This window comes from Pseudophryne corroboree, chromosome 12 (assembly GCF_028390025.1).
Source record: "Pseudophryne corroboree isolate aPseCor3 chromosome 12, aPseCor3.hap2, whole genome shotgun sequence".
Taxonomy (NCBI): Eukaryota; Metazoa; Chordata; class Amphibia; order Anura; family Myobatrachidae; genus Pseudophryne; species Pseudophryne corroboree.
Genome location: NC_086455.1, coordinates 171,296,984 through 171,315,556, shown reverse-complemented (window position 1 = coordinate 171,315,556; position 18,573 = coordinate 171,296,984). Strand labels below are relative to the sequence as shown.

The 18,573-nt window shown below is 49.2% G+C and overlaps 1 protein-coding gene and 1 pseudogene across 4 annotated transcripts in view; both read left to right on the top strand.

Annotated features, from left to right (window-relative positions):
- LOC134981248 (TOG array regulator of axonemal microtubules protein 1-like) overlaps positions 1 to 18,573 on the top strand; it is a 111,343-nt gene that overhangs the window by 39,073 nt on the left and 53,697 nt on the right. For all 4 annotated transcript variants that reach the window (XM_063948543.1, XM_063948545.1, XM_063948542.1 and 1 more), the window contains 2 exons: positions 8,281 to 8,525; positions 17,944 to 18,170. In XM_063948543.1, the coding sequence (XP_063804613.1) occupies positions 8,281 to 8,525; positions 17,944 to 18,170 (472 nt within the window). The remainder of the gene's footprint in view (positions 1 to 8,280; positions 8,526 to 17,943; positions 18,171 to 18,573) is intronic.
- On the top strand, positions 754 to 869 carry LOC134981633 (U6 spliceosomal RNA; annotated as a pseudogene).

Here is an 18,573-nt window from a genome sequence, read left to right as displayed (position 1 = left end):
GTGTCCATCGGTAAATCATACTGAACCCTTTACATCAGAGGTGGCCGGACTTTTGGGACCTGGGATTTACTTTTTGTTCACTTACTTACCGGTGATCTACCGGCGTCAAATAACACCAATAATAACGCTCCTATTTCTCCTTCATCCACTAGGGGCCACTGGAGCGTAGTTACAATGGGGATATAGTAGGCAGTAATTGGGAGCTGGCACTTTAAAATTCTCAACCTGTGGCTAGCTCCTCCCCTACTATCTCCCCTCCAAGCCAGTCTTAGTATGTGCCCGATGTGAGCTGGTTCACTTGGGTTTAGCTGAAGAAATTTTTCTTTTTTCTTTATTATTTTATTTTTCTTTCTTACACTCACAGACTGGCAGCTCTGCCACTGCCAGTCTGCACCGTGGGAGCTGCCGGCGGGGTCCCATCGCAGCTGCGTGCGGCTAGGGATGGGCCCCGGCTGAGGGAGACACTGAGCTCTCCTGAGTCGGCGGACACCGCTGCGTGCGGCGCGTGTCGCGGCCACTCCATCCAGCAGAAGATTCCGGCAGCATGGCAGCGGTGAGTATCAAAAATGGCCGGACACCGCTGCGTGCGGCTCGTGTCGGGGCCACTCCATCAGAAGATGAGTACAAAAGGGACCGGACACCGCTGCGTGCGGCGTGTGTCGGAGCCTCGGGGTCGAGTTGGAGTACGCCTAAAGTGTGGTGAGTACAAACATCCCCCCTTGTCACTGATGTATGTTTTATCATGTGTTTGAAGTGCTTGCTTCGGCAGCACTAAATTGGAACGATATAAAGAAGTTTAGCAAAGCCCCTGCGCAGCATGAGCCCTGTGCAAGGATGACATGCAAATTCTTGAAGCGTTCCATATAATCCTGACCAGAATTAAACAGTTTCAGTTTTCAACATAGGTATGGTCCCCTATACTCCAGTCATAGAAGGCTGGAGTGCATCAAAGGCGCTTAATAATTTGAACTTGGCGCCATTATATGGGGGGCGGAGCTTCAGCCCGCTCTGTAAGCGGGCTCAGCGCTCTTCACTACCCGGCTGCAGAAGGCAGCCGGGGGATACACAGTGAGAATAGAAGCTGTATGCCAGAGTCTAAGGAGCATACTTAGCACATTATTATTTGCAAAAGTGAGTCATTATTGCTCACACAGCTAGGCTCCAGACTCTGGCACACAAGGTCACATGGGACTCGGTGCATGAAACGCTCCCCGGCCACAGCTTACAAGCGGCCGGGGAGATACAGGGCGCTTCCCGCTTATGGTAGAGCAGGTTTAAATTTGGCGCCGAAGCGGAGGGGGCGGAGCTAACTCCCGCTCTGTTCGGCGGGCTAAGCGCACTCCGTCCCCCGGCCGCTACAGGACACGCCGCTGCACTGTCACACCGCTCCCCGGCCGCTGCAAGCTCCCTTCCCTCTCCGGGCTGTTCAGGGAGGATAAAGGTAGGATGTGGGGGTGAAGGCTATTCCCGCTTTGCTCAGCGGGCTCCCGGCGGCGGATCGCAGCGTTCACTGCCTCTAGACACAAATCCTGTCTCAGGGGGGGTTTTTAAATTTTCTGTGCAGGGAGTTGCTGACATTCCTCCCTGCAGGAGAGTCCTCTGACAGGCATTTCATACAGGAGCCTGCTCTATTACAGGAGCTGGGGCTCATCTCATAATGATTCAAAAATGTGCACAATTTATTTACCATACATATACTACAGTATTTATCTACCCTAATGGGTTCACATACAGGGTTGGATTCACTGTGGGTGTGTATATATATATATATATATAGATGTGTATGTATGAATATATATATATATAGATGTGTGGAGGTATGTATATAGATATATGCATACAATGCCGTATATAGGGCAGTGCGGATGGTGTGGTGGTTGGCGTTGCTGCCTTGCGGCATGGAGGGCGTGGGTCTGGTTCCTACCAGTGCCCTACTTTTGTGTAGTTTGTACAGAGGTGTCCACATACATCTTTAAGATAAAACAAACCACTTCCGCAATGTTTTCTAATAACAAAATACCTCCTTGCCACATAACAATTTCCCCCATCTTTTCTCACAGTCTGGTCACCATTTTGAAAAGCCAGCGGAACCTCCGAGAAACATCTGGTGCACCTAAATTTAGCGGTACACTACATACAGTGTGGTCTTCCCTTTATTATTCCTTGGCTAGTTACTAATGCTATTTGTAATTTGGGGAATGCGTGTAAGGCATCAGACAAATAGCGCTGCGGCTCAGTACGCTAGTAGCGGGTATCTGTACAGGGGGACCAGGGTTTGAAAATAAAGAAACTTTAAGGGGAGCCCCTATAGCCTAGGGCTAAGACTCCTGTCCCACAGCGCAGCGCTACTGGTTCAGGTCTCCGCTGCTCCAGAAAGTTTATTTGATGTCGGTCACTATATATTATAGTGCAGACTTTACATATGGCTGTGTTTCTTTAACCCACCTTTTCTCCTCTCACCTGGGATAGTTAAAGAATTCCCTCTTAGGTGTGAAGTATGCGGTGGAGCCATCTGCAGAGCCCTCCACGCGCCTGCAGGACACTCCTGTTGAACAGCTCAGATTATACAGGTAATGTCACTATTAACCAGAGATCTTGTACGTCATTTCACCTCTCCAGGTTTCTAAAGGAACCTTGCTAACCTTCCAGGTTACAATACTAATGATGTCTGTTTTCTGTGGAGTCTGAACCAGTGTCTCAGAATATCCAGGTGCATTATACAGCAGTTCGTCTGGTACTGCAGGTAAAGGAGGCGGACACGTCAAGTCCATCAGGGTTCGACGCCAATGACGAAATGACAGCGACTGGCCCAGTCTCGGATGAGCTGGGCAGGCTCCGGTAGGCGGCCGTCAGACACCCGAACACACAAAATCAGGTATCAAACAATGTTTGTTTTCCCTACCCTCTTCCCACAGTCGTCAGGAGATGGTATCAGAACCTTTCTAGGATATACCCCTCGATGTACCGCCGGTCCAACAAGCTGCCGTTTTCCTGAGCAACCTTGTTCAGGGACCCATCGAAGACATATACGGCAGCATGTTTCTACCTTGTCCGGAACAGGTAGGTTGTGGAACAATTGTCCTCTAGGTTACAGGATGTTTCACATCAGGATCAATTGATACTTTGGTACAGGTCCGAATCACGATTCTGCTCTATGATCTTTGAAGGTCACCACGTCTGCAGACTCGGACCCTGCATTTTCGCTTGGGCTGTCTTAAACCGTCGACCTCTGGGGCTGCGACTGTGACAGGTGAACATGTAATCCTACGGGGCAGATGGTTCAGGGGAAGGAACTTTCTGCAGGATTTCTTGAACCATTGGAGGTAAGTCCACTTTGCTTTCTCCTAATACTGCCCCAGCTCCAAGACAGACCGTTACCGGTCTTTCCTTTAGATTTTTCCGTGACCCTTCGGAAACTTTCGACTCCACACGGGCGATATTTCAGTCGCCAGGGGATCTCAAAAAAAAAAAAAAAAAAAAAAAAAAAAAGAGCTGAAGCAGAGGTTCAGCATCATCCTTATAAACCCACTACAGGTCAGACTTTCCTACCACCTGGAGGGTCCCAGGGTAGGCGCAGGTCGGTGGTCCTATGGGAAGAACTGAGAAGGCTGGGGCAAACTAGATTTCGGAACAACCATCTCAGGAGTCCCTCGGCAGGGGGCGGCCGATTTACGATGACAAGAGTCATACTGCAGGCGGCGCTCCATATGCTTCTAACCGCAAAGAGTGTTGATCCCTGTTTTTCACATATCATTTGAATCGGGACAGTTCTCAGGCCTTTGTTTTCTTCTCACGTTCCGAAGCCAGTTGGCTCGGCCAGACCTATTCTGGCCTTACAATCCTTTCAGTCTGTGATTGCTATTTTTTTTTTTTTTTGAACAAGAAAGGGAGTTTTTACGTGTCCCTTGTCTTCAGAGATGCCTGTTTACTGATTTCAGTTGGACGGGCTTTTCTCAGATTCACATTACAGGATTCTCATTTTCACTGTCAGTCCTTTCCTCTCGGTATCTCTTCCGCTCCCACAGAGTTCAGGAAGATCACAGAATAACTCTTTCAAGGGCAGAAGGTGACGTTGGTTCCCTAAATGGACAATCTACTGCTGCTTTCCCACTCTGTACATTAGGTGGCTTCTGAATATCCGGAGGATCCAGGAGCTTATGGTTCAACACAGATCCAATTTATGCTCCTCATAGACGTTTCTCAACTTGGTCCGTCAGAGGATTTTTCCTTCCTCGGCACCAGGTACTCTATTCCTTCAGTCAAGTTGCGACGCAAGGAGTGGTCGCCTCCATTCCTCTCTGAGCGGGGGACAACATTCCTCTCTGAACGGGGGACAACATCCCTCTCTGAGCGGGGGACAACAATCTTCTTTCCGGGTCAAGCCACCAGGTCAGACTCCCGGGGGAGAAAACATTCCCCGGAGTTTTGTCAGCTGGTCCGCTGTGGGCGGAGATTTCGGATCGACCTCAGGGCGTTCTGACTGACTTTTTAACCCTTTACTACTCTCGGGCGTGAGCTCGGGCAGTAGCCGAGGAGGCCCTCAGGGCTCCGGGGAGTTTTCTGGTTATTCTATCCGGCCTCCCTTTTTAATTTCTACCTCCGGTTCGGTAACACAGGAGGGGATTATGCGTGCTAGTCCTCTCGGTGGCTCTGGTTGGGCCACAGATGTCTTGAAGATACAGATACACCTGTTGTCAGTAGAGGAGCCTATGCTACTACCTCGACTGGACTGTCCACTTCAACAACTTTTCCTTGTTCAATCTTACACTGGTTCCGTGTAACCGTGTGACTGTTCACGAGACCTCAGAAGGGAGTAGTTCCCTAGGTTGGTTAGGCCTACCGGGCCCCGATTTCAGAAGTCTGTTACCTCTTCTCGCTTTTGCCACTTTTGGAAAACTGTATCGGACATAATAAGCATAAAAGGGGTTTTCCCCTTCTTTCAGTTACCATTCAGCCGTCATCTTTGGTTTCTCTGGGAGGTTTTGCTCCGCTGCGCTTCATACCACACTGACCTGAATTTTAGGTCTCTGTTTTTTTCGGTTTTCTTCCAAAAGAGATTAGCCTAGCGGCCGTAGGTTCGGCCTCTTTTTCAGGGAGTGCTCTATGGCATCTCCCCCGGCTGAGTTTCGGTCTCAGCGGTCGTTTCTTCCTGAGGGGATGTCCATTTTTCCGACAAATCTGACACTAGTGTTTTTTGGTCCTCTTTGAATGTTGTCATGGCTCGCCGACTCTCCCTACAGAGGTCTTCGGCTATTCGACAAAGTGTTTTCTTCTTGGTGCTGTACAATGCTCCCGTGCTAAATAGCCGGGGTCCCAACATACGCTGGGCCGTTGGATACATCTAACCATCAGACAGTCTTCTTGGAGGTTGCTAGGGAGCCTCCGTATTCCATTTCAGCGCACTTAACGCGCGTGGTAAGACCTTTGTGGGCGGCTGCCCGTGGGGTCTCCATAAATAGTTTGTCGGGCGGCTACTTGGTCGGACTGACATTCCTATTGTCAAATTCTACAAGTTTGACACTTTTGCGGCCTCTGCATCACAATTTGGCCGAGCAGTTTTTACAGGACTCGCAGCGCTCTCCCGCCCGTTTTTGGGAGCTCTGGGACGTCCCCATTGTAACTACGCTCCAGTGGCCCCTAGTGGATGAAGGAGAAAACAGGATTTTGGTACTTACCGATAAATCCCTTTCTCCGATTCCACAGGGGCCACTGGACGCCCGCCCAGCGCTGTTCCTCCTTGTTTTTTGCTTAACGGTTTGCAGATCACCATATGACTGCTTGTTGAGTTCAGGCTAGCCTGGTTTTTTGTCAGGTTCTGTTCCAGGTTTAGTTTGGGTTATCCTGGTTTACAGGGCGTCATTAACCTCCTCTACCTTAAGGTTTGTTTATTCCATCTCTCATCGGGCACAGTTTTACGTAGACTGGCTTGGAGGGGAGATAGTAGGGGAGGAGCTAGCCACAGGTTGAGAATTTTAAAGTGCCAGCTCCCAATTACTGCCTACTATATCCCCATTGTAACTACGCTCCAGTGGCCCCTGTGGAATCGGAGAAAGGGATTTATCGGTAAGTACCAAAATCCTGTTTTAAAAATAGCATTAATAATGATGGTATCAAATAACCCCCCTCTGTGCAAATCCCCCCCTTTACAGATCCCCCCTTTGTGCAGATACCCCCTTTCCACTCCCCTGCAAAATAGCCCCCTGTACAATACCCTCCTCTGTGCAAATCCCCCACTTTGCAGATCCCCCTTGTGTAAAAAAACAAAACCCTTTACCACGTGAAGATACCACGCTCTGTGCAGATCGTCCCTCCCTTTGTGAAGAAACCCCCCTTTGAATAACTTACCTGACAAGTTGTCGCGCTGCCTAGCTTCCGTCCTCCCTCTCCCCACAGTCACGCTCCCGCTTTCACGCTGCATGGCCTCCCACTGGCTGCTTCTCCTGTCGTCGCCACCTCCGGCTGGATCAAACTGGTTCCAACTAGCGCCCAGGCTCCTCACATCGCGGATGACGTAATTTCGTCACCTGCGCACCCGCACACTGCATCCCTGGGACTGGCGAAGAGAAGCAGCGACGGCAGGCTCCGAACAGTTATTTTCTGTTACGTCTGTCGCGATCTTCCGGCGGATGCTCCACCAGCTACCGGTAGATCGCCATCTACCTTTTGGCCACCTCTGCTTTACATTATGTACTAACATTTTGAATAGCGTTTACTATGCATTTTTTGAGACAATGAAGAAATACCATTCGAATCCATAGGCGCTCTAAGAAAACAAATAAAATAAACGCTCATAGTGTATTAAGCATAAACCTATAACACCAAGTCTGTGACAATCTCCTGGTGAGTCTTATACCTAATCTGCTGGTCTACTTTTTCAAGAGTAGACAATCACGCTTTATATAGGGGCTGGATTTCCACCAGTATCCAATATCAGGACCTTAAGCTCCTCCTCCAGAAGTGGTACCCGAAAAAGAGAGAAATATAGCCTCCGATGGTGTAACACTTTTTAATCACAGCATGAACATATAACAGATAACATCAAAAAAGCAGGGAATGGATGGTCTCTCACCCTTTGAAGTGGTCTACAGATAACAGTAGACAAAACAGCAAGTTACAAGTTGGTATACTAGGGCGTCCCCAAACCAGCTGTCCCACTCTCCGGATGGTGTCCCAAACGTCTTCCCCACCGTAAATGAATCCTCCAGCCGACGCGTTTCGACACTCAGTGTCTTCATCAAGGCACTTCTGGAGGAGGAGCTTAAGGTCCTGATATTGGATACTGGTGGAAATCCAGCCCCTATATAAAGCGTGATTGTCTACTCTTGAAAAAGTAGACCAGCATATTAGGTATAAGACTCACAAGGAGATTGTCACAGACTTGGTGTTATATGTTTATGCTTAATACACTATGAGCGTTTATTTTATTTGTTTTCTTTGAGCGCCTATGGATTCGAATGGTATTTCTTCATTGTCTCGTTAACTGAAGTGTTGGGTGACACTTTTCCATCCATTCTGAGTTCAAGGGCAGCCAGTATTGGCGCACGGTATTTTATCAAATTTCATTTTTCCATTACTATGCATTTTTTGTTACACTTTAAAATCTTTGAGTTTTTATTTTTGCCTCACCCTGTATATGGCCAATCAGTCTATTAATCTATGCCCAGCTTTAGTTTACTCTTAGGAGACAAGTGTTACGTCCTTCCTAGAAGGAATAGGGAAAATACCTCATCCATAAATTACCGTCCAAATCATTATCATTATCCTTTAGTTTCAAGGCGTCCCAAAGTTTCTTCTTTGCCGTATATATTGTAAGTGCAATATAGTGTGAATGTAACAGATATTTTGGCACACTGTGCCTGGCAGAGCAATTCAATACCACGGGAGTCCATTATGTCAGCACGGTGGGGGCGGGGTCTGGTGACGCAATTCTGTTGTAATTGTGCAATTTTGGCCCCACTCCCTATTCAAATATGTGGGATTCGCAGCATTTTGTAGCTTGGGGGCATGGCGACAGAGCAGTGGCACAAACACACAGCAGTTTATAGCACATCCATGAAACCTTGATGTGAATAGGGCTGCCCTGCCCCCGTCCCCGCCCACCTACATCCCCTCTCCGGGCCTCTCCCAGAGAGGAAACACTAAAAGTCGGTAAGTATGACGTAAAGTGGTAAATTTGCACATCTTTTACATTACTATGTGCCTGAGAAACAATTGATGTTTTTTTGTATTTATCAGTGGAAAAAATAGTTTTTCAGTTCTCCGTACATTTTAAATCCCCAGGTAAGGATGAGGCGCCAGTTCCACTTAAAGCTTCGATTACGAGACTACCATCAGGACGGAAAGATCTCAATAGGTCCAAACCTGTCCCTCCAATCACCAAGGGGACCAAGTTTCCAGAAATTAATTCAGTACGAGACCGTTCCGTTTGGAGTGATTCTTCGCCCGTGGAGAAGACCAGTGATGAAGAGAATATTGCGATTGACTTCTTGGAATTAAGTCTGAGAGATGAGGATGATCACGAAGAGGTTCGTACCTAATAATCAGAGATTGTCTGTAACTGGAATTTAGCAGAGGGAATTATCCATTTTGCATGTGCAGAGGCACAGCATCCGTGGTAATGAGATGCACAGCATCTGTGGTAATGAGATGCACAGCATCCGTGGTAATGAGATGCACAGCATCCGTGGTAATGAGATGCACAGCGTCCGTGGTAATGAGAGGCACAGCATCCGTGGTAATCAGATGCACAGCGTCCGTGGTAATGAGAGGCACAGCATCCGTGGTAATGAGATGCACAGCATCTGTGGTAATGAGATGCACAGCATCCGTGGTAATGAGATGCACAGCGTCTGTGGTAATGAGATGCACAGCGTCCGTGGTAATGAGATGCACAGCGTCCGTGGTAATGAGATGCACAGCGTCCGTGGTAATGAGATGCACAGCGTCCGTGGTAATGAGATGCACAGCGTCTGTGGTAATGAGAGGCACAGCGTCTGTGGTAATGAGAGGCACAGAGTCTGTGGTAATGAGATGCACAGAGTCTGTGGTAATGAGATGCACAGCGTCCGTGGTAATGAGATGCACAGCGTCCGTGGTAATGAGATGCACAGCGTCCGTGGTAATGAGATGCACAGCGTCCGTGGTAATGAGATGCACAGCGTCCGTGGTAATGAGATGCACAGCGTCCGTGGTAATGAGATGCACAGCGTCCGTGGTAATGAGATGCACAGCGTCCGTGGTAATGAGATGCACAGCGTCCGTGGTAATGAGATGCACAGCGTCCGTGGTAATGAGATGCACAGCGTCCGTGGTAATGAGATGCACAGCGTCCGTGGTAATGAGATGCACAGCGTCCGTGGTAATGAGATGCACAGCGTCCGTGGTAATGAGATGCACAGCGTCCGTGGTAATGAGATGCACAGCGTCCGTGGTAATGAGATGCACAGCGTCCGTGGTAATGAGATGCACAGCGTCCGTGGTAATGAGATGCACAGCGTCCGTGGTAATGAGATGCACAGCGTCCGTGGTAATGAGATGCACAGCGTCTGTGGTAATGAGATGCACAGCGTCCGTGGTAATGAGATGCACAGCATCCGTGGTAATGAGATGCACAGAGTCTGTGGTAATGAGATGCACAGCGTCCGTGGTAATGAGATGCACAGCGTCCGTGGTAATGAGAGGCACAGCGTCCGTGGTAATGAGAGGCACAGCGTCCGTGGTAATGAGAGGCACAGCGTCCGTGGTAATGAGATGCACAGCGTCCGTGGTAATGAGATGCACAGAGTCTGTGGTAATGAGATGCACAGCGTCCGTGGTAATGAGATGCACAGCGTCCGTGGTAATGAGATGCACAGCGTCCGTGGTAATGAGATGCACAGCGTCCGTGGTAATGAGATGCACAGCGTTCGTGGTAATGAGATGCACAGCGTCTGTGGTAATGAGATGCACAGCGTCTGTGGTAATGAGATGCACAGCGTCTGTGGTAATGAGATGCACAGCATCCGTGGTAATGAGATGCACAGCGTCTGTGGTAATGAGATGCACAGCGTCTGTGGTAATGAGATGCACAGCATCCGTGGTAATGAGATGCACAGCATTTGTGGTAATGAGATGCACAGCATCCGTGGTAATGAGATGCACAGCATCCGTGGTAATGAAGATGCACAGCATCCGTGGTAATGAGATGCACAGCGTCTGTGGTAATGAGATGCCCAGCATCCGTGGTAATGAGATGCACAGCATTTGTGGTAATGAGATGCACAGCATCCGTGGTAATGAGATGCACAGCATCCGTGGTAATGAGATGCACATCAGAGGCAATGTGTAAGCTACACTTTCACACATAGATTTCAGTCACACTTATATCTCTCTGATTTGTTCATCACCGTCCCAGGCATTTCTGTGTGACTTAAACCTTATTGTCCAGATTCTGAGTCGGATGCAGTGGTGATGTCGGGCGCAATTGAGCGTTATTTTTTCTTTCTGCAGATGCTTTTTAAATCGCACTGCGCATGCATCCAGATAGCGTGCGCACAACAGTCTGAGTCGCAGATGAGACGCACGGCTTCCAGAAGTGTTTTGAAAATGTATTGGGTGTTTCTGAGCAGTGACAAGGAGTTGGGTTAGCAGACGCTCAGAGGTGGTCCATCTTACAGGCATGTTTTGGGAGTGTTGCAGGCTGGGCGTCACTATGAGCGTGTGGGTCGCACCCAGGTGTCACCCAGCAGTGACAGGAGCCGGGTGCTGCAGCGTGATATTCTCCTGCAGCGCTCGTCTCCTGTCACAGTGGTCACATAGGAGTCCTTATGCAATTAATTTGTACGTAGGGCAGGTGCACGTTTCCCCGGGTGTGGACGGGGGTGTGCCTAAAGACGCACTAAGCGGTATTCAGCGGCTGGTGTCATCTGATGAAAAGGAATACAGCTTCTGTCGCTCATTAAAAGCATTCCTCAAAAACGTTTTGAAAACTTTTTCTCTGACGTCCTAAGTGGATGCTGGGCCTCCGTAAGGACCATGGGGAATAGCGGCTCCGCAGGAGACTGGGCACAACTAAAGAAAGCTTTAGGACTACCTGGTGTGCACTGGCTCCTCCCTCTATGACCCTCCTCCAGACCTCAGTTAGAATCTTGTGCCCAGCTGAGCTGGATGCACACTAGGGGCTCTCCTGAGCTCCTATAAAGAAAGTATATTTTAGGTTTTTTATTTTACAGTGAGATCTGCTGGCAACAGACTCACTGCAGCGAGGGACTAAGGGGAGAAGAAGCGAACCTACCTAACTGGTGGTAGTTTGGGCTTCTTAGGCTACTGGACACCATTAGCTCCAGAGGGATCGACCGCAGGACCCGACCTTGGTGTTCGTTCCCGGAGCCGCGCCGCCGGCCCCCTTACAGAGCCAGAAGCAAGAAGTGTTCCGGAAAATCGTCGGCAGAAGACTTCTGTCTTCAACAAGGTAGCCCACAGCACTGCAGCTGTGCGCCATTGCTCCTCATGCACACACCACACTCCGGTCACTGATGGGTGCAGGACGCGGGGGGGGGGGGGGGGGGGGGGGGGGAGGGAATGGGGCCTGAGGGCAATATAAACACCTTGGCTGGCAAATCATCACAATATATAGTCCCAGAGGCTATATATCTGATAAATACCCCTGCCAGAATCCATGAAAAAAGCGGGAGAAAAGTCCGCCGAAAAAGGGGCGGGGCTATCTCCCTCAGCACACTGGCGCCATTTTTTCTTCACAGTGCAGCTGGAAGACAGCTCCCCAGGCTCTCCCCTGTAGTTTTCAGGCTCAAAGGGTTAAAAAGAGACGGGGGCACCAAATTTAGGCGCAATATGTGTATACAAGCAGCTATTGGGGGAAAAATCACTCAGTTATAGTGTTAATCCCTGCATTATATAGCGCTCTGGTGTGTGCTGGCATACTCTCTCTCTGTCTCCCCAAAGGACTTTATGGGGTCCTGTCCTCAGTCAGAGCATTCCCTGTGTGTGTGCGGTGTGTCGGTACGGCTGTGTCGACATGTTGGATGAGGAAGGTTACGTGGAGGCGGAGCAGAGGCCGATAAATGGGATGTCGCCCCCTGTGGGGCCGACACCAGAGTGGATGGATAGGTGGAAGGTATTAACCGACAATGTCAACTCCTTACATAAAGGCTGGATGACGTAACAGCTGTGGGACAGCCGGCTTCTCAGCCCGCGCCTGCCCAGGCGTCTCAAAGGCCATCAGGGGCTCAAAAAAGAGTTACCTCAGATGGCAGACACAGATGTCGACACGGAGTCTGACTCCAGTGTCGACAAGGTTGAGACATATACACAATCCACTAGGAACATCCGTTGCATGATCTCGGCAATGAAAAATGTGTTACACATTTCTGACATTAACCCAAGTACCACATAAAAGGGGTTTTATGTTTGGGGAGAAAAAGCAGCCAGTGTTTTGTTCCCCCATCAGATGAGTGAATGAAGTGTGTAAAGAAGCGTGGGTTCCCCCGATAAGAAACTGGTAATTTCTAAAAAGTTACTGAGGGCGTACCCTTTCCCGCCAGAGGATAGGTCACGTTGGGAGATATCCCCCAGGGTGGATAAGGCGCTCACACGTTTGTCAAAAAAGGTGGCACTGCCGTCTTAGGATACGGCCACTTTGAAGGAGCCTGCTGATAAAAAGCAGGAGGCTATCCTGAAGTCTGTATATACACACTCAGGTACTATACTGAGACCTGCAATTGCCTCAGCATGAATAGTGCTGCTGCAGCGTGGTCTGATACCCTGTCAGATAATATTAATACCCTAGACAGGGATAATATTTTGCTAACATAGAGCATTTTAAAGATGTCGTCTTATATATGAGGGATGCACAGAGGGATATTTGCCGGCTGGCATCCAGAATTAATGCAATGTCCATTCTGCCAGGAGGGTATTAGAGACCCGGCAGTGGACAGGTGATGCTGACTTTAAAAGGCACATGGAGATTCTGCCTTATAAGGGTGAGGAATTGTTTGGGGATGGTCTCTGGGACCTCGTATCCACAGCAACAGCTGGGAAGAAATTTTTTTACCTCAGGCTTCCTCACAGCCTAAGAAAGCACCGTATTTTCAGGTACAGTCCTTTCGGCTTCAGAAAAGCAAGCGGGTCAAAGGCGCTTCCTTTCTGCACAGAGACAAGGGAAGAAGGAAAAAGCTGCACCAGACAGCCAGTTCCCAGGAGCAAAAATCTTCCCCCGCTTCCTCTGAGTCCACCGCATGACACTGGGGCTCCACAGGTGGAGACATGTGCGGTGGGGGCGCGTCTCTGGAATTTCAGGGACCAGTGGGCTTGCCCACAGGTGGATCCCTAGGTTCTGCAAGTAGTATCACAGGGATACAAGCTGGAGTTCGAGGCGACTCCCCCTCGCCGTTACCTCACATCAGCCTTGCCTGCTGCCCTCGGAGAAAGGGAGGTAGTACTGGCGGCAATTCACAAGCTGCACTTCCAGCAGGTGAAATCAAGGTACCCCTCCTTCAACAAGGCCGGGGTTACTATTCCAAAATGTTTGTGGTACCGAAACCAGACGGTTCGGTGAGACCCATTCTAAAATTGAAATCCTTGAACACTTATATACGAAGGTTCAAGTTCAAAATGGAATCGCTCAGGGCGATTAGTGCAAGCCTGGAGAAGTTCATGGTATCACTGGACATCAAGGATGCTTACCTGCATGTCCCTATTTACCCTCCTCACCAGGATTGTCATTACCAATTCCAGACGTTGCCGTTGGTCTATCCCCGGCACCGAGGGTATTTACCATGGTAATGGCCGAAATAATTATCCCGTACTTGGACGATCTCCTTATAAAGGCGAGGTCCAGGGAGCAGTTGTTCGTCAGAGTAGCACTATCTCGGGAAGTGCTACAACAGCACGGCTGGATTCTGAATATTCCAAAGTCGCAGCTGGTTCCTACGACGCGTCTACTGTTCCTGGGTATGGTTCTGGACACAGAACAAGAAAAAAGGGTTTCTCCCGGAGGAGAAGTCCAAGGAGTTGTCGTCTCTAGACAGAGACCTCCTAATACAAATACAGGTGTCGTTGCATCAATGCACGCGAGCCCTGGGAAAGATGGTAGCTTCTTACGAAGAAATTCCATTCGCCAGGTCCCACGCAAGGATCTTCCACTGGGATCTGTTGGACAAGTGGTCCGGGTCGCATCTTCAGATGCATCGGCGGATAACCCTGTCTCCAAGGGCCAGGGTGTCGCTGTTGTGGTGGCTGCAGAGTGCTCATCTTCTAGAGGGCCGCAGATTCGGCATACAGGACTGGGTCCTGGTGACCACGGATGCCGGCCTTCGAGGCTGGGGGGCAGTCACACAGGGAAGAAACTTCCAAGGACTATGGACAAGTCAGGAGACTTCCCTACACAAAAATATTCTGGAACTAAGGGCCATTTACAATGCCCTAAGTCAGGCTAGACCCCTGCTTCAACACCGGCCGGTGCTGATCCATGTGTTAATCATGTGTTAGCACTGTCAGCAGTGTTCATTACCGGAGTGGATAACTGGGAAGCAGACTTTCTCAGCAGACACGACCTCCACCCGGGAGAGTGGGGACTTCATCCAGAGGTCTTCCAAATGATGGTACACCGTTGGGAAAGGCCACAGGTGGACATGATGGCGTCCCGCCTCAACAAACAGCTAAAAAGATATTGCGCCAGGTCAAGGGACCCTCAGGCGATAGCTGTGGACGCTCTGGTAACACCGTGGGTGTACCAGTCGGTGTATGTGTTCCCTTCTCTGCCTCTCATACCCAGGGTAATGAGAATAATAAGAAGGAGAGGAGTAAGAACTATGGCCCTCATTCCGAGTTGTTCGCTCGGTATTTTTCATCGCATCGCAGTGAAAATCCGCTTAGTACGCATGCGCAATGTTCGCACTGCGACTGCGCCAAGTAACTTTACTATGATGAAAGTATTTTTACTCACGGCTTTTTCTTCGCTCCGGCGATCGTAATGTGATTGACAGGAAATGGGTGTTACTGGGCGGAAACACGGCGTTTCAGGGGCGTGTGGCTGAAAACGCTACCGTTTCCGGAAAAAACGCAGGAGTGGCCGGGGAAACGGTGGGAGTGCCTGGGCGAACGCTGGGTGTGTTTGTGACGTCAACCAGGAACGACAAGCACTGAACTGATCGCACAGGCAGAGTAAGTCTGAAGCTACTCTGAAACTGCTAAGTAGTTAGTAATCGCAATATTGCGAATACATCGGTCGCAATTTTAAGAAGCTAAGATTCACTCCCAGTAGGCGGCGGCTTAGCGTGTGTAACTCTGCTAAATTCGCCTTGCGACCGATCAACTCGGAATGAGGGCCTATACTCATTGTTCCGGATTGGCCAAGAAGAGCTTGGTACCCAGAACTCCAAGAAATGATCTCAGAGGACCCATGGCCTCTGCCGCTCAGACAGGACCTGCTGCAGCAGGGGGCCTGTCTGTTCCAAGACTTACCGCGGCTGCGTTTGACGGCATGGCGGTTGAACGCCGGATCCTGAAGGAAAAGGGCATTCCGGAGGAAGTTATTCCTACGCTAATTAAAGCTAGGAAAGAAGTGAACGCAAGCCATTATCACCGCATATGGCGGAAATATGTTGCGTGCTGTGAGGCCAGGAAGGCCCCAACGGAGGAATTTCAGCTAGGTCGATTTCTGCACTTCCTACAGTCAGGGGTGACTATGGGCCTAAAATTGGGTTCCATTAAGGTCCAGATTTCGGCTCTATCGATTTTCTTCCAAAATAGAATTGACTTCACTGCCTGAAGTTCAGACTTTTGTTAAGGGAGTGCTGCATAGTCAGCCCCTGTTTGTGCCTCCAGTGGCACCGTGGGATCTCAACGTGGTGTTGGATTTCCTGAAGTCGCATTGGGTTGAGCCACTTAAATCCGTGGAGCTACAATACCTCACGTGGAAAGTGGTCATGCTGTTGGCCTTGGCGTCGGCCAGGCGTGTATCAGAATTGGCGGCTTTGTCATGCAAAAGCCCTTATCTGATTTTTTATATGGATAAGGCGGAATTGAGGACTCGTTCCCAATTCTTTCCTAAGGTGGTATCAGTTTTTCATGTGAACCAACCTATTGTGGTGCCTGCGGCTACTTGGGACTTGGAGGATTCCAAGTTACTGGACGTAGTCAGGGCCCTGAAAAGTATATGTTTCCAGGATGGCTGCAGTCAGGAAAACTGACTCGCTATTTATCCTGTATGCACCCAACAAGCTGGGTGCTCCTGCTTCTAAGCAGACTATTGCTCGCTGGATCTGTAGCACGATTCAGCTTGCACATTCTGCGGCTGGACTGCCGCATCCTAAATCAGTGAAAGCCCATTCCACGAGGAAAGTGGGCTCTTCTTGGGCGGCTGCCCGAGGGGTCTCGGCTCTACAACTTTGCCGAGCAGCTACTTGGTCGGGGTCAAACACATTTGCTAAATTCTACAAGTTTGACACCCTGGCTGAGGAGGACCTAGAGTTTGCCCATTCGGTGCTGCAGAGTCATCCGCACTCTCCCGCCCGTTTGGGAGCTTTGGTATAATCCCCATGGTCCTTACGGAGTCCCAGCATCCACTTAGGACGTCAGAGAAAATAAGATTTTACTCACCGGTAAATCTATTTCTCGTAGTCCGTAGTGGATGCTGGGCGCCCATCCCAAGTGCGGATTGTCTGCAATACTTGTATATAGTTATTGCCTAACTAAAGGGTTATTGTTGAGCCATCTGTTGAGAGGCTCAGTTGTATTTCATACTGTTAACTGGGTATAGTATCACGAGTTATATGGTGTGATTGGTGTGGCTGGTATGAGTCTTACCCGGGATTTAAAATCCTTTCCTTATTGTGTCAGCTCTTCCGGGCACAGTATCCTTACTGAAGTCTGGAGGAGGGACATAGTGGGAGGAGCCAGTGCACACCAGGTAGTCCTAAAGCTTTCTTTAGTTGTGCCCAGTCTCCTGCGGAGCCGCTATTCCCCATGGTCCTTACGGAGGCCCAGCATCCACTACGGACTACGAGAAATAGATTTACCGGTGAGTAAAATCTTATTTTTTTACATTTAAATGTACATTTAACCATCCATCCAAATGCACCTGGGTTCTTGCGTCAGGCACACGTGTTTGTTAGTAAAGCACATGACAGTTACTGCAATTTGATTCATCTTTGTTTACTGTGTTACTTGTAGAACCTTCCACGTGTTTTATGCATTTGTGTTGTTCCATAGGTTTTGTCGTCATGGTTTTAATCCATAGTAGAAACACAGAATATACTAAATAAATACATTGGTTATTGGATAGATCTTTGTTGGAAATATTTTGCTAAATAGCATTTGCAATCCTTTCGTTCGCGTGCTGGGGGCCGCCCACTGCAGGGCAAAGCCGTGCAGCATGCTGACCCTCCCCCCCCCCTCCTTCATTAAGCAGAAATTGCGATTGCATCACAATTTCTGCTTTATAGCAGAAATTAAGGTTTCCTCCTGCCGGCGCAGCTTAGCTGCGCCTGCAGAAGGCCCGCACACCGTGTTTCTGATTGCGGCGGCTGTGTTATCACTGTGTTATTATGTCACGCAGCCACCGTGATCACGCCCACGCCATGCCCCCTGTTTCAGCGACACCACCCCAGTTTGGCTGCCTCCATCCCGCGTTTTGCAATCCAACCTGAATTAGGCCCAAAATATGCAGCAGAATGGGAAAAAATATATATATTCTGTCCATATCTCATGTCATGGCATGCGTCTTGATGTGCAAAATGTTCTTTTCTGACGTGTATTCCTTCCTTAACCATCTCTACCCCACCCCTATATCCCGTGTCATTCCATCCTCCCTCCTACAATATCTCAGCCTTGATTTATCAGCGTTAATAAATAAAAAGAAAAAATAGTAAATGTAGCGCCAGATCATTGCAGGCCGTCACCCCGGCTGATTTATTTGACACCTGTCATTTTCCTTTCCTGATGTAGATGATAAGTTCTCTTCGACACCTGCGGAACAGCGCTGCTAAAAAGAGAGCCAAAATTAGCGGCAGTCTCTCTGACCTCGACAGCCCGGACTCCATGAAAATAGATCTGAATATGGATTCTCCGTTGTCAGCTCCTTCACCGATCGATGATGGTTACAGTGAAAGTGGCGTCTACAGCCGGGAATCCCTGACCTCACCGCTCTCTCCCACACCACAGCTGAAGAGAGTGTGAGTGCCCACCTGGTGTATTGCTGCTACTACAGCGTGAATGTCTGTGTGATCAGTGTTAGTGGTTGGAAGGGTTCTCTGCAGCGTGAATGTCTGTGTGATCAGTGTTAGTGGTTGGAAGGGTTCTCTGCAGCGTGAATGTCTGTGTGATCAGTGTTAGTGGTTGGAAGGGTTCTCTGCAGAGTAAATGTCTGTGTGATTAGTGTTAGTGGTTGGAAGGGTTCTCTGCGGTTTGATTGTCTGTATGATAAGTATTGCTGGTTGGAAGGGTTCTCTGCAGCGTGAATGTCTGTGTGATCAGTGTTAGTGGTTGGAAGGGTTCTCTGCAGCCTCTGCTCTGTGACATCCTTAGTGACCGGGTATTTATTTACTGAGGGTTACTGCAGAGAATACACGGCTTTTG